At 45.6% G+C, this 15,434-nt stretch overlaps 1 protein-coding gene across 13 annotated transcripts in view; it reads right to left on the minus strand.

Annotated features, from left to right (window-relative positions):
• Positions 1-5,640: 5,640 nt before the first annotated feature.
• The window catches only part of CCDC180 (coiled-coil domain containing 180), a 30,401-nt gene continuing 20,607 nt past the window's right edge, over positions 5,641-15,434 (minus strand). For 10 of the 13 annotated variants that reach the window (XM_064657231.1, XM_064657230.1, XM_064657235.1 and 7 more), the window contains 9 exons: positions 15,050-15,124; positions 14,084-14,150; positions 13,746-13,887; positions 13,162-13,322; positions 12,224-12,361; positions 11,089-11,200; positions 10,719-10,824; positions 9,679-9,817; positions 7,959-8,312 (listed from right to left, as the gene is read on the minus strand). In XM_064657231.1, coding sequence (XP_064513301.1) covers positions 8,181-8,312; positions 9,679-9,817; positions 10,719-10,824; positions 11,089-11,200; positions 12,224-12,361; positions 13,162-13,322; positions 13,746-13,887; positions 14,084-14,150; positions 15,050-15,124 — 1,072 coding nt within the window. In that variant the 3' untranslated portion in view covers positions 7,959-8,180. Of the gene's footprint in view, positions 5,853-7,958; positions 8,313-9,678; positions 9,818-10,718; positions 10,825-11,088; positions 11,201-12,223; positions 12,362-13,161; positions 13,323-13,745; positions 13,888-14,083; positions 14,151-15,049; positions 15,125-15,434 lie in introns of those variants that run through there. The other 3 variants (XM_064657228.1, XM_064657229.1, XM_064657236.1) reach the window with 3 other exon arrangements.

Genomic DNA, 15,434 nt, shown 5'->3' on the forward strand with positions numbered 1-15,434 from the left:
AGTATAAGCCCTGCTCTTACCTGGACAGACTCCCGGGCTCGGCACAGCTGTGGCTCACGGAGCAGCTTCCCAAGGCCCTTCTCTCTCCCAGCTGGAAGCACAACTCGCCTCCACTCCCCAGCACCAGGGGAAACCACGAGCCAGGCTGCAAATTGACACAGAACGAGCAAAAAGCATTAATGCAGCACCAAAAAAAACCAAGCTGAAGCAGTCTTTGCCTCGTAACCCTGCACAGGGAAAGGGCTTGGAATTCCAAAGCAAAACTTTATCCACCCAGAGAGCACCAGCCCCGCAGTCCTGCCACGGCTCCCCCAGGGTCACCCGGCAGGGAAGGGGTTTACCCGGCCCCCGCTGCCCAGCACAACGCGCCCCTAATCGCCCCCCGGCTCCCCCGGTCCATAAACCCAGCGGCCAAGGCGCTCTCCCCTCCGCAGCCCGGGCAGCAGCGGGGCCCCGCCCTCAGCCCTCACACACAACCGACCGCACCCGCCCCGCCGGCCCTTTATACCGCGGGCCGGCAGCGCTGCCCAATCAGCGCTCGAGCGCCGCCGCCCAATCCCAGCCCGCCCGGCCCTGCGGCCCCGCCCCGCCCGCTCAGCTGAGGGAGATCGGGAACTGGTGACAGGAACCTGCTGCTGTGGGAGACAGCCTGGAGATGGAATTGCACACGGGCACCTGAAGCCCAGGCGATTTGCTTGCCTTGGCAAGGCCCTGCGTTGCTCCCAGTCACAGAAAATCTCTGTTTCCCTGCCCATCCGTGGAGACAGGTGGCCCCTAAAATCCCCGGCAATCAGGAAGCACAGGCTGGAGGAGCTGGCAGGACCCAGTGGCCGTGTGTGCTGTGTGACACCGTGTCCTGCAGCCCCACGGAGCTGCCCAGCAGGGACAGGTCCTGGCAGTGTTTCAGTGCCGAGGCCAAAGCTGGGGCTCAGGGACAGCTGGGGCACGTGGCAGCTCTGGGAATCTCTGCCATGGATGTCTGGGCATTCCAGGACTGCCTGCTGGGCAAAGGAGCTTCTCTGCAGACTGTGGAACCAACAGGTCTCATGGACTGTAAGAAGCCAGAACTGCTGCAGGACTGGAGAGGAATCTGGGTCAGAAGAGACAGTTCAAGGTCTCTAAGTCTGACCTCCTGCTCAGGCCACAGTCACCAATGGGATTGGACCGGGCTGCTCAGGGAGGGATCCAGTCATGTTTTGAAACATTCCACGGATGGGGATACAACAACCTCCCCAGGTAACCCATTCCATGAGCGACTGCCCTGACAAAATACCTCCCCCTCCTATGCGGTTGGAAGCAACAGCTGGGCTGGCAGGAGCAGAACCTCCCTGCTGGGCCATTCCCCAGCAGCCCAAATGCCCTGTACGGGGCTTGGTGCGGAGGCCTGGGCGGCTCGTTCCTCCAGCTGGGCATTTTAGGAGCTGCCCTTGCCCCGTCACTGCCAAGTCCCTCTGGCAGTGGTGCAGCTCCTCAGCTGGAGTGCCTCTGAGGGACCCCCGGCCACATTTCCCAGCAGCTGAAGGAAGGGAGGGTCACCCCCCCAAGCTGGGCTGCCTTTCTCTCGCTGCCTTTTCCCCACCTTTACACTGCAGTGACAAGAGCTGCACTTTCCCAGGGAACAGGGCAGTGCCAGGGGAGAGCAGCAGGCAGGAACCCCCTTCTTTTCTGCAGGCCAATGACTAACTGTGTGTGAAGGGACAGCGACTCTGGTACCAACTCCACCTCCCACTTCTTGTCACAGATCGATCTGAGGCACTTGTCAGGTCAATGCCTGCCCTTTTCAGGAGCACCAGGCTTGTGTTCAGTGTCCTCATTGTAGCCCACGAATCCCTCTAGGTGTTAAATCAGCCTCTCTGTCCTGATTCTTCTAATGAAGAATTAGCATTTAATGAGATATACAAACTATCCTGAGAGTGTCTATGTTACGAGCTCAGTTTGGCAGTGTTTCTATCCTGGAAAGTGTGGAACAGTGACTGTCAGTTCTCCTTATGCTGCTCTTAAACACCATCCCTACATTCCCAGGAGAACTCTGGAGGGAGAGACAGAGAGTTTAAAACATGAAACCTTGGCATCGCAATTGTTATTTCTAAGGATGTGTTTCTATCTGATACAGTTGTTGGGGCCATTACTCTGGAGAGTGTTTTGTACGTCAGGCAGTAAGTCTGATGTATCAGCCTCCTCGTGAGCAGGAACCAGCAGGTTCCCTAAAGGAATGTTATGTCAGACTCTGTCAAACACAGCACGGAGGTGAGCAGGAGTGGTGCTTGTGCACAGCTGAAGTGAAGCACACTTGGATTCGGACTGCTCTGGGAGATCTTTGTTGAGATGGGTATTTCTGCACAGCTTCTTGTGCCATGTTGAATTTAGAGATGAGCTGATAAAGGCAGTGACACTGTTCTGTCATCACTGAGCTTTTGAGGATTTCAAACCCCTTACTCTTAAGTCCAGGGGCTCGTTGCCGGGGGTCCGTGCTCGGGGGTTTGTTCCCGGGGCTCGTTGCCGGGTCCCGCCCGTGCCCGCTGCAGGTCCCGCCAGTGCCGCCTCTCGCCCGGCAGGCGGAGTGGGGGCCCCGCGGCGGGAGGACCGAGGTGGGATTGGGGCTGGGACCCCACCAGGGAACGGGACATGGTCCCGCTCGGGCCGGGGGAGCCGGGGCTGTGCCTTGGCACGGGAGAGCGGTGACCCCGGTGGGCACGGCCGGGACTGCAGCCCCGGGGCGCGACTCAAAAGCGGGGGATGGACCCCAAACCACGGCTGGGATGAGAGAGTGTGTCGTGGGTGGCCATAACCACTTGTCCCTCCCGCAGTCCTCGGCCCTGTCGGTCAAGTCCTGCAGTGCGGACTCGCCGTTCCCGGGAGCTGGAGAGGGCTCCCATCCCCGGGCAGCCCCAACGCCCCTAAATCCCGCAGCTCCTGCTCCCGATCCCGGGGTGCCGGCTCTCCTCATCCCGCCCCTGCCGCAGGTATCTGTACGAGTACGGCAGCAGCTACTGCCAGGCGCCCCTGCCTGTGCTCCTGGGCTCCACCAGGACCTTCCTCTCCATGGTCTCCACCTGCTGCATCTCCCCTGCACCCACCGCCTGCTTCCTGAAGGAGGTGAGACCCCTGGCACCAGTGGGCTCATCTCCATGCTGCTCCTTGGCAATCCAGGCGAAACGATGACGCCTGCTTCCAAATTTCCAGCCACTCCCCCATACCACCACAGTGATCCTCAGATCTCAATTCAATCAGAGAAGACTCGACACAGAAGGAGCGAAAATGGACATGAACTCTCCCATAAATGCATTAAGCTACTTTATTTTCAGTAGACATTTAATTTTGAAAAATAGAAATGCTAAAATATCTCATCATCTTCATCTTTTGATTCCATAAAAGTCACAATAGAAAGCTTCATAAAACTGTAAAATACTATAATGTTATAAGGAATTTCATGGTTTATATTACTGGGAAAAAAAAATCACTTTAATAATATTTGAAATGTTTTCTGCTTTTTTCCTTTTTGTTCCACCATTTTGATCCACTTCATTTCATCCCAAGTTTTCATTCTCTCCTCCAAAGCAAATACAGACTTAGGAGAATTAAAAACAATAATAAAAGTAGCTGAAAGTGCTGTTGATTCAAAATAAAAATACAAATACAAAGGTGTATCAGCAGGCCAGAGGCTGGTGGCCACCGTGTTCCCGGAGCTGGGACAAAGCTGGCTGTGGCTGGTGGCCGTCAGGGGTCCCACCGGGAGCTGAGACCTTGATTTGTGAGGGGAAGGTCGTTGTTGACGGCCAACTCTGATCTCAGAGGGCTTTGGGTCAGCCTCCACACCTATTCCCTGAAGCACCCACCCAGGCTTTTCCTATGAAATACCCAGTTTGGATTGAGCTGCTCCTCTTCAGGCCTTTTCCCATGTCTCTCCAGCCTTTTCAGAGCAGGTTTCAGCTGCGTTCCTGTGACACACAACACAGCTTTCATGGAAACGGAAGCGAAGACCCCTTGAGAGTGAGCGGGGGATGTACGGAGGCTCCTTCGTGGGAACAGATGCTAAAATTTGGCATTTAAGGCCTCAGGACCATCAGAAAATCCTCTTGACTTCACCAACAGGAACTTTGGTTTCACAAGGACCAAGCGGCAGCACATGCCCTTCCTCTGCAGTGGGGTTGTCTCCATCAGGGAATTCACCTGGACAGCTCGGGGATTCTTTCTTCTTATTTTAATTTTTGGATGAAGCTTTTAGTGTGTTCCCTCATGTCCTGGTGAAACCCAGTTTCCCAAAGGCTTGTTTAGATGCACACACCAGTATAAACACGCTACAGAGAGAAAATCCTCCCCTGAGGTGATTGCTCACTTGGTTCCACCCCAAAATCCTGGGATGCCCGTGCCTGGCCTGCTTGGTCCTGCTGCATTGCCGGGTCTGGGGCCGAGAAGCTGAGTAGCCAAGATTTCGGGTAAATTCCACAGATGATGGTGTGGGATGCAGGAGGATGCGGATCACATCCCATCTCCTTCACAGCAAAGATTACTCATAAAAAATAAAACCCATAAAGCCAACATAACCCTGAAACAGTCAGATGCTTCGGAGCAGAAGGTGTTAATGGAACCGATCCAGCCCTGTGCCACATCCTGGAGACTGTGGTGTGGTGGGTTTGGTTTTTTGTAAAAATCACATTATATATGGTACAATACATTTTTTACAGAAAGCCTGGCATCTAGAAATAAGAGGTAGAACTTTTAGATACTTCTGTATCTAAAACCCACAGAGCAATGCTCCGTGTTGCCCAAGGCCTCTCTATGCCACCAAAAGGAAAGGGACTTGGGTCCCAGCTCTTAAACCCTAAGGAGAATTTAAGGATTTATCATCTAGGGCTTTAGGTCCTACTCCCAGGAATTACCAGTCTGGCAGCAGCACTAATTCATTACTCTGATTTGTATTTCTCCCCTCCCAACTCACAACAAAACAGTATATGACACCCTTAGTATATTAAAAAGTCAGCCCAAAGGCAAAAAAGCCAAGGTCAGCTGTGATTCCTCACTTAAAAGAGGAAAATGTAAAGTGGGAATGACTGAAAATAAAGATTACAATCAGCATTTATGGCTATTAACATGAGAAATTAAAACCAAGAGAAGAGCACAAAAGCAAATCATCTAAGAAGGGAAATAAGTTAATGACCAACTGATCCCTGCCTGGGCAGCTTAATGACACAAATAATTAATTACTCTGTTAAGTGCTGATTTTTTTTGCAACTGCTTGGCACCTAAGGAAACAAACAGTGACAGGACAGCGCTGCAAATCCAGAACACCAGACTCAGAGGAAAAAAATAAATCCCACCATCAGCAGGTTAACACCAAGGGGGAGAGGAGAGGAGAGAGTGGGTGGCCAGGAGACCTGTCAGGAGCTGGAGAAAAGCACTTAAGCTGGAGGCACCAGAAGGAACAACATCGATTTTGTAACCAGCAAAGGAAAAAAAAGCAAAACAAAAAGCTCACAAAAGCAAAATCTGTCATAAAGCAGAGGCCTGGAAATTAAAAAAGAGAGGAAAAAAGAACAAGAAAAAGTACTTCTCAAGTAAAAGGAAAGATTAAAAAAAAAAAAAATCACTCTAAATATATACAGATACATATTTATAGTGCAAGTCAGAGTCAAGCAGGCATGCGAGAGGTTAGTTCTACTCACTGTCGGCAGGTTTGCTATCACTTAGGAAAGGTTCCTGCTCCGTGATGTCCATTGGTATTTTAATACTTGGGACTTTTTCTGAGTAGGGGCAGTCAGACTGTGAAAGAAACGTGTAAAAGCTCTTAGAACATTCCCACTGCTCTCTCTCTTATCGTCTCCCACACATTAAAATTATCCTTCACATAGTTTCTTTAGGAACGGGGAAAAGAAAAGAAGGAAAAAGAGAAAAGCATTGTCCAGCTTAGTTTTAGTTGCCTGCTGGATTCCACTGGTTCCCCACTGCACCCCATTTCCCCTTGTTCTTCACACTCCAAAAGTAAAACAGACTGAAAGGATAATCTTGTGGAATTGTAAATTAACACAGATCTTCCCCTTTCCCACCCCACCAGCTTTTAAGACACCATCCCATTCTGCTTGGAGTCGGCTACAGGAAATACAGACAGAAAACGGATCTGTAGGCAGACATAGCAGGGCACTGGCTGCTGGGAAAGCTCATCCAAACCCTTTATCCTCCTGGCATTTCTGTAAAAGCCCTTAGTTGTTCCCAGTTGCTCTATGAGGGCAGAGGTTCTGTATGCTGGGCTGGTTCAGCAACTCCTCTTTAACTGGAGTAAAACCCAGCCTCAGTTACACCTCTAGTTCATCAATTCCAGGACCCTTGGAGGGATTCAGGATCCCTGGCCTGGCAGGACAAACAGCAACCAGGTCAGGAAGAGGCAAAGGGAAAAGCTGGGGGACCAGCAGGGCTTACACCCCACTGCCTTCTGTCACCCTGCTTATGCTTAGCAGACGGGACTTGGAATTATTCTGCTTTTTTAAAAATAAAGGAAACTTCTCATAGCCAAGGAAAGGCTGATATTGCCTAACTTGGCAAAGGCAGGAAGGTGGGATTTGCAAGAAACATTGGGACAGCAGCCCTGTGCCCCAGGACAGAAAGCCTGTGAGGTTTGGCTTTCAGGTGCAGTGTGTGGCACAGCCTGGGCACTCCGTGGGCAGCCAGGGCTTCCTGTGCTTGCACCTTTTCCCTGGGAGGAATCTTTGTCCATATAGAATTTTTATAGTCGGACTGGATATTACAGTGCAGGGCTTTAAGACAGAGCAGTCCTTTTCCTTCAGGTTCTTCTGCAGCCCCACAAACCGTCTTGGTAGTGGCGAAGCCTTGATGGAGCTCTACAGGATCTGGCTCCCGAGGCATCTCCCAGCCCTCAGGAATCCTGACAGCAACACACAGGCAGACCACAGATGCTGCTTCCTGGCTGGCACAGGGCTTGTGGCCACCTCTTAGGACCAGGTTAGTTCGGGTCAATCACCCAAGGCAAAAATACCCTCTCCCATTAAACATCCCTCCCCTTACAGTGATGCAGGGGAAAGAAAAATTCCGTGCCTGGTTTTTTAGAACAAGTAAACCTATGAGAGTAGGCAAGGGAAGGGACTTGTATGCAAGGCAAAGCAAGGCAGCAGCAGGTAAAGCACAGCACAGTAAGGGAGGGACAGTTGAGGCGAGGGCAAGCAAGGGCAAGGCAAGAGGAGGGAGGGGGGCAAGGGAAGGCAAGAAAAGGGAGGGGCGAGGCAAGAGGGGGCCAAGGCAAGGTAAGGGAGGGGCAATAAAAGAATGGAGAGGGGCAAGGCGAGCTAGGGAGGGGCAGGCAAGGCATGGCAATGAAAGGAAGGGGCAGGTAACAGTATACAACACAAAGGAGAAGTAGGAGAGGCAAGGAAAGGCATAAGAGGGGTAGGCAAGGCAAGGCAAAGGTAGGCAAAGCAAGACAAGGCAAGGGAGGCATAGCAAAGCAAGGCAAAGAGAGGGGCAAAGGAAGGGCAAAGAAGGCAATGCAAGGAAAGGAAGGGCAAGGGAGAGGCAAGGCAGGGGCAAAGCAAGGTAAGGCAGGGGCAGGCAAGGTACGGCAATGAAAGAAGGGGAGGGCAAGGGTCAGCAACACATGGGAGAAGCAGAAGAGGCAAGGAAAGCCATGGGAGGGGCAGGCATGGCAAGGCAAGGCTTGTTGAACCAAGACAGCATAAGATGTATTTCTTTTTCAGGCTGGCCGTCTCCAGTCAGAGATCTCCATGCAGAGCTGCTCGGACACAGAGGCCTTGATACAAGGCTGCATAGTTAGGGATAGTTTTCCTCCATGCCTTGGAGAGTTTTCAGACCAAACCAGCTGAAGGCAGCAAAGTTGCAACAAAACAAACTCAGCTAACAAATATGCATTAAGAGCCCTTGCACAAAGGGTTTGTGTGCACAGATACTCATAAGTGAATAGTAACAGATGATACTGTAGCCAAATCAAGAGATTATGTAAATTGTAAAGATGAGTTTATGAATTGTCTTAAAAATACATATGAGGAAACAAGAGTGGTAACACAATGCAAAAAGGCAAAAATTAGCTTCTTCCAATGCAGCAGATTAGCGAGATAAAAGAAAAAAACTCTATTGGACTAACTCTGTAACATTGCTGACATTAGCACAAACTTGTCAATTTACACCAACAAAGATTCAGCAAGAATTGACTGATCTCAGAGGTAGAGTTGCTTTATCTTTTGGATGGATTGTTCCCACCAATCTTGCCAACGCTGAATTGCCAGCAGCCGAGCTGCGCTTTCTTCCTCGATCTGGGCGAACAGTTGCTCAAGCTTACATTTGTATTTCTGTATAAAAAACAATTAAGGACACAATTGGTGGTGATGAAATATAATTTTACTTTGCCTAAATCCAGGTCCTGATCCATTGTGCCAGAAGACTGCATAGAGGCCACTTATTTTCTACCTTTGACAGTAGAACTATGTGAATAATTAATTGTTCACCATGTTCCTTCTGTGTTCCTTTTAAAGACATCTGGAAATAAGTTATCAGCAATATTTAACTTTTGCTAAAATGCAAGATCTTCATCTCACTTCCATTATCTCCTAAGATTAGAGAGTTGCCTACCCTCAAGACCCAAGCATGCATCTGCAACATGGGATGCACTCAGGCTCTGGCCAAAACTTCTTAACTCACAAGTATGACCTGAACTACTATCAAGCTGCTAAAAAGGTATTTCATCTAAACAGAAACTTGTAGTCTACTATGAAAACCTCAAAGGCCCTGTATTAAGGAGTCCATGCTTCAAAACATAAAATACTGTGTTTTTAATGCAACACACATGCAGGAAATATTTTTGTGGCATGTATCCAACTGTTTGTATCCAACCAAAAAGGTTCCCTTCAAAGCTGTGCTGTAACCAGCTGCTTGGGCACCAGGACCAGATACATAAAACACTCATGCAAATTGATATTTTTGATGACATCTGCCATTGTTGACAGTGTATTTTACATTCCCCTATTAAATACATATATTCTTTAAAAGTTAATTCAGTTCACCAGTCCACATCAGACTCATAAATACTGATCATTTCTTTCCAAATGATTTAACATAAGAATATCCTTCTAACTGCCGAGCACTGCTGTTCTGCAAGTGATCGTCAGTGCCAGTCAGAGGGTCAGAGCTGTCTGCAGCATGTTCATTCTTCTAGCAGCCTCAGTGAAGAAAGAGTGATCATTTTTAAGGTGAAAACAGTGATCTGTGATATTTCTGGATATAAGATAGGTATGTGGTATTTTACAGCCCTTTACCTGTTATTGAAAAATCAGCCTTTGTGATCTAACTCTAAACTGTAGGCTTTAGAAAGAAGGGTGAGTGAAAGCAGCACTGGAGCAGCATTGGGGCAGAAGCTGCTTTTGGAACTGTGGTGCTGCTGAATGCAGTGCCCTGTTTCTGACACCATCCGTGCTTCCCTGCTGAAACAATTCCCCTTTGTCATGCCTCTGAATGAGAGGGTTCCCTGAGAAACCAACCCTGTCTGCTTCTGACAATATCACGAAAAGCGGACACAAGAGAGGACTTCTACACATGGATAATAGGGCTTTAAAATCTGAAAACACTGTGTATGTTAAAACTTACACATAGATACGATTCTGTGGTTTTCTTCTTAAAAAACCTAACCCCCAACAGCAGCAGCCCCACTCACAGACCCACCTGGTATGCAGCTTGTCTCGCATCCATCACTGCTAGATGGCCCAGGGTAGTCTGAGCTGTTGAAACCACTGCAGTTCCTCTGCAAAGAACATAGGCTGGAGCTTCAGGAAGAGTAGTCTCAGGTATTCCTGGCCAAGTCCTTTAAAAAACCAAAAACCAACCAACCAAAAAACACACGAGAGAGAAACTTAGAAAAGAGAGTGTATCATACTAATTAACATTACTTGTACGAAAGTGCAAAAGATCAATTTTAGTTTTTTTTTAATCTCCACAAAAGGCTTACCCTAAAAACTTCTTTGTTTAGTACAACCACCTTTTCTTTTAAGACTTTAGGATCTCTGCACAGTATTGAATTCTTATCTTCTGAATGACAATACACAGTATATTCATAGATCTGAAAGTGCTGAATTGATAACTAGTGGCTAGCAAATGGCATAGTAATAGCCATGACATTCTATTGTTTTACACTACAATATGTAATTCACTTTTATTTGGATCCATTGTAATTCTTTCTTTAAAATCACCACCCACCCAAACTGCCCCATAACTAGTTCAATGACATCACTAAGAATGAGCATAGTGCAAGTGTAGAAAACCCTTCCAGAAGATTTTACTAGGAGGAGATTAGGGTTTTTCGCTTAAGAAAGCCTTCCTGCCTGGAAAGAGGCATCTTTCCCAGAGACAGTTTTGGAATGTTTCTCTTCCTGCATTCCGGAGAAGCTCTCCCTGGTATGAGAAAAGATAAGTTGTCACAGACACGTTTGAGGGACAATAAAAGCCCTGAGAAGAACAGGAGGCATGTCTTTTCCCAGGCCCGGTGCAGTTTTGTGCTGATATGTTGTGTTCTCAACTTTTGAAAATAAAGTCTCCTAAATCCTTCCACTGCCTGATATCTTTGGAGTACCTGCATGTATTTGACCCTTACAATAAGTATTCAGCAGCTTCATCAAGTGCAGCAAAAAAACTATGAGGACAGTGCCTGGTACCAATTTAGAGAAGAGAAATTAGACAGAACAGTGTTCAGTATCTTCAAACATTACCCCCTCCCTCGTTGGATTAACTGTTGAACTTTAGAGGTTTCTAGAGGAAGTCCAGCTTGTTTCCGATGGCTTAAAGTCGACATCTTCTCTCTAGGTCTTTCAGTGTCTGGAAGATAATAGATCTACTCAGCAAAAGCAAAACAGTGGCAGAAACATGATTGTTTTGGACCTATTGGACATGATTGTTTTGGAGGAACTACATGCAGCTTGATGCTCTACACTTTCAAGAAATAGCTTTGTGGGCTTCATTACGCAAATCTTTGCATTTAAAATATTACAGCATATAAAAGCCTCTGCTTCCTAGGGGCAGTCTGCTGCAGTCTTTGAAAAGGGAGAGAAGGCCTGAACAAGCAATTTCTTCTTTACTTACCTGCTACTTGTATGTCATCAACGGTGATGGTTTCATCCAATTCCAAGAGCAGCTTTTCAGTGAGGGCAGCCAGTGCAGAAAAAAAGCTCTGAGCACACTCAGCAGCACAGTCCTGTTGGGATATTGGAGACAAGTGAGAGAAATTCTTTTGATAATTTGATCTCCTTTTAATTTGGCTCCAAAAGAACTACACAAGTATCCAACCTTGACATTCTGCAGCAGGTGCAGATAACAGACATAAAGCTCGAAGTTGCACATAAAAGGGTCTCAAAGCATCTCTCTGCAGTATTCTTAACACTGCCTGATCATTTAAAGTTCACAAAACTGTAGAGTTCTGTGCATAGGTACCCATCAGATATATATTTGTGTTAAACCTGAGAAAAACAGCTGTCTGTAAATGCATCCTTCTTCCCAAAGCAAAGACCATTTTGGAATTCGGATACTTTGGGTGGAAGTGCTTTGGCCAGGTGTTATTCTAAAAGAGGGTATTTGTGTTTCTGTGTCTGTAGGCAGAGTTAAGAGTAGAAGGAGCTGTTACTTTGGAATTAAAAATATATATACTCTGCAGATAGTATAGAATTTGGAGTAAGTGGCCTGAGAGAAGAAAATAAAGAGCTTTAGTGCTGGGCAACCAACCTTCAATAAACCCCTGGGGTGGAGGGGGAAAAGTGTTTTGATTCCTGAATCTCTCCTGTACATTCTACTTATTCCAGTACTTAATCTTGTGTGGAAAAGTGTCAATTATTTGCACTAATGAAATGCACAGAGAAGAAAGAAACCCTTTCAGGTATCTGTTGTCTGCAAAGAAGAGAACTAACCACAGGATGTCACCCCTGCAGCCAACACTCCCATCTACCATTAAGCTCACAGCCAGCATGCTCTATGAATGATACACAAGATCAGTTAGTTCCACAATAAATCTATACATGTTTATGTGTGCATGTGTATTTATGTCAATATTGAGCTAATGCTGATAATACATAACTTAAAAGTTGAACGATATGTGACCAGGATTGCCTAAAACTGAAAACATTTTCAAGTTTCCTTTAGACAGGGAGGAAAAATGTACCCAAAATGCACTCTCCTTTCCAAATGCAACATTTAAATTCACAGTAAGCAAGGGCTTTACAATTACCTGCAGCATCTTTGTGTTGAGGTGAACACCCTCAGTTTGATCTTTTTGCCTTTTTATTTCCTCTTGGCACAAAGCCTCCAGCTGAAGGGAGTTGTTTGGGTGTCCCAGGGAGTAATGTAATTTTCTCTGGTGCACAGTCTTTAAGCAAATACATGAGAAAGAAATGCCTTCAGTAAATAATGTACTTTTAGTCATAATAAGGAAGAAGTAAAACCAAAACATTTTATATAAAAGTATTCAGAAAGACAAAGAAAACAGAGCTACTCCGTGGCTGTCTGGAGATAAACCTTGCAGTGCAGTATGCACTAAATTGCCTCTCTGCTGGAGGACAGGGCCTGTGGTCTCACTTCAGGGTTTGTTTTCAGTAAATAATCATCTCTCCTACCAAGTGGTAAAGAAGATACTTTTTTATAACTCTATATTTGTAATTTTTTCCTGAATTTAACTTAATACTCAGAGCAACAAAACCTGAAGTTACTGTAGCCTTTTCTGCATGATCTCCATTATGATTCTGTTCTGAGTTCTGACATTACTGGAAAAAAATGTGCCTCTTTTATGAATAATAGTAAATAATAGTATTTCATTACCCATATGTCATAGTTCCTACAAAGGAGTGCAGCCATGCAGTAGGAGCCGTATGGCCCTACCACAAGGTCACAGCCCTTGCAGAGTTGAGAGTCCAAGTGTAAGGCTACAGGCAGAGTTGACAAGATAAGAAAAGGGCAGACCAGTGCTGGAAGAAGGGAGAAAAAGGACTGAGTTCCAGGAAATACAAAGCTTCCAGGAAAACTACCCAGACTAACTGCGAACACAGAAACCACACCTCAGCTCAGCAGGGGCTGATGAAGCAAAGAGCGAAAATGAGAAAAAGAAAATTTTATCAGATGCATTTAGCATTGCTTACACTGGAAGCATTCCAATATATCCATGATAGATACCTTCATATCCTCCCACTCTCCCAGCTGTCTGTTGAAGAGGTGCTGAATCTGAGCAGTGGAAGAGCTGAGTTTCTGCTCATGTTCTCTTAAAAGACTATCCACTGCCAACTGGGAGACAGAAGAGAGTTCCTCCTCAAACCACTTCAGCTGATCCCGAAATTCTTTTGGGAAAAAACAGGGCGTGTACGTGACACAGAAGTATTAATTGCAAGGAAAAAAACCCCCACTCAGTCCAGATGAACACACACTGCAAGGGTCAAACAGCCTGGAATTTTCTCTCTCAGAGATTCTGTCTCTGCCATTTCTTTTCCTAGGTCCAATGCTTTGAGAAACGTACACTTGCTTAAAGATGTGACCTGTACAGGTCTTTCAACTTAGTCAAGTCCCCTTCTGCTACGATTTTTGTAGCTGAGAGTACTCAGAAAAGAATATTGGCTCAAGTCCCAGTAAAATCAACTGGAGTTTTTCCACTGAGTCTGATGGATTAAGACAACGACATTAATTCTTGGTCACTGCAATTTTCAGCTTACATATTGAAAAATTACACACACAAGAAATTAAAAGTCTTAAAGGAGTGAATTTACCTCTAAGACAGAAATTGTAGTAATCATCTGCCTGTCTTTTGTATGACAGTAGTTTCTGTCTGAGCTTTTCTGCCCAGCGTTCAAAAGTCTCTGGCAGATATTTAGGTATTCCCATCTGAGCTGTCTTTTCTCCATAAAAATCCTGCAGAAGGGAACAAAAAACCAGATAAATTGTTGATAACACATTCAAATGTGTCACATCTATGTATATAACAGCAGGAGAAGGAAGGAAAATTATTGGATGGTCTGACAAATACTGAAAAGAACCAAATTATTTCTCTGACACAGGAGTGGACCTATGAAAGCAAAAGTGACTGAAGAACACAAGGTTTTCTTACCTCACCAAGGTCAAGCAAGGTGTTGCTACCCGTCCAGAGAATATTCATAATGATCCCCTTAAAAGTACTGAAAACCAACAAAATTTAAAAAAAAAAAAATTAAATACTATCACACGGTAAAATTATCACATTGGCAATATTCACTGCTCTTCAAATATTCTGTTCAGGTTAATTTTAATACATTTTTCAGAGCATACCCAAACAAATATTCAGAATGCCTAAGATCCTTCCCCTGCATTAGCTTTGGTTCTTTTCAGAAGCAGCCAGGACTTGCAGCTATTGTAAGTGATCACTAGAGAGCACTGCCACATCAAAAAGCAATCCTAGCCAACTTCCTGTGCCTAAAACTTACCTTAAGAACTGACCATGCACTCTGGATAAACCAGAAATATTTGAAGGTGGGTCTAGCTTTTTACTGGAATTATTTTGAAACACAATGGGAAATAAAATTCCCAAGTGCTTAAACATCTTAGGCATTAATTTGAATAGTTTTGCATGGCACATACGAAATATCTCAGTTCTGTAGAGTACAGCTGCACAGATAGGATAATTTTCTTAGAGAAGGGGAATGGGACCTGTTTGCTCCATGTTTATTCCTATCAATGGAATATTGAGCACAAGAACGTAGTGTATAAAATGTATTGGTCTTCTCAGATGTGAAAATAATGGAAAGACAGGCTATTTTATATTCCCCACCCTCTTCTTGTAAATGTGCAAAATGGGCTCCAATGAGACCTCCCATTTCAGACATTAAACTGAATAAAACAGATGATCTTTTATTTTCATTGTCAGTATGTTACAAAAAGGAACTGTTCTTTAAGCACTTTGACCAATAAATATCAAGGTTAAATACCTCAAAATTCAATAGTGAACTCTATAGGTCACAATGATAGATAGATACATAGATTAGACAGATTAAGGGTTTTTTCAGATTAACTTCTTCTTCTGCAAATACACATGACTTACTCAGACTTTGGAGGCTTCTTTTCAAATATCTGGTATGTCCTGTCCTTGGGAACAGATTTGGTGCTTTTCTTTTCGCTAGGAAAGAAAAACATTCATTTGATGCTATCCACAAGTGTTTTCCTTCTCTGGCTGATGATGGGAGTATATGATGGACTGAAGAAAAAAAATCAGAAAAATGTAACTCTAAAACTAGTATTATGTGTGTCCTGGACAGGGTTAATTTTTGGCCAGGACCTGGAGGTTATTCTGTACCACCTCCTGTGATTGCCAGGGCCAGGGAAAGGGGCATTGTCGGGGCTTTCCTTGTGGTGAGCATCACATGTGAATCCTTTGCCTCTCTTGTACACTTTGGTATTCACATTGTTGCTGTTACTGTTTGTTTTCT

This window comes from Pseudopipra pipra, chromosome 6, assembly GCF_036250125.1.
Source record: "Pseudopipra pipra isolate bDixPip1 chromosome 6, bDixPip1.hap1, whole genome shotgun sequence".
Taxonomy (NCBI): domain Eukaryota; kingdom Metazoa; phylum Chordata; class Aves; order Passeriformes; family Pipridae; genus Pseudopipra; species Pseudopipra pipra.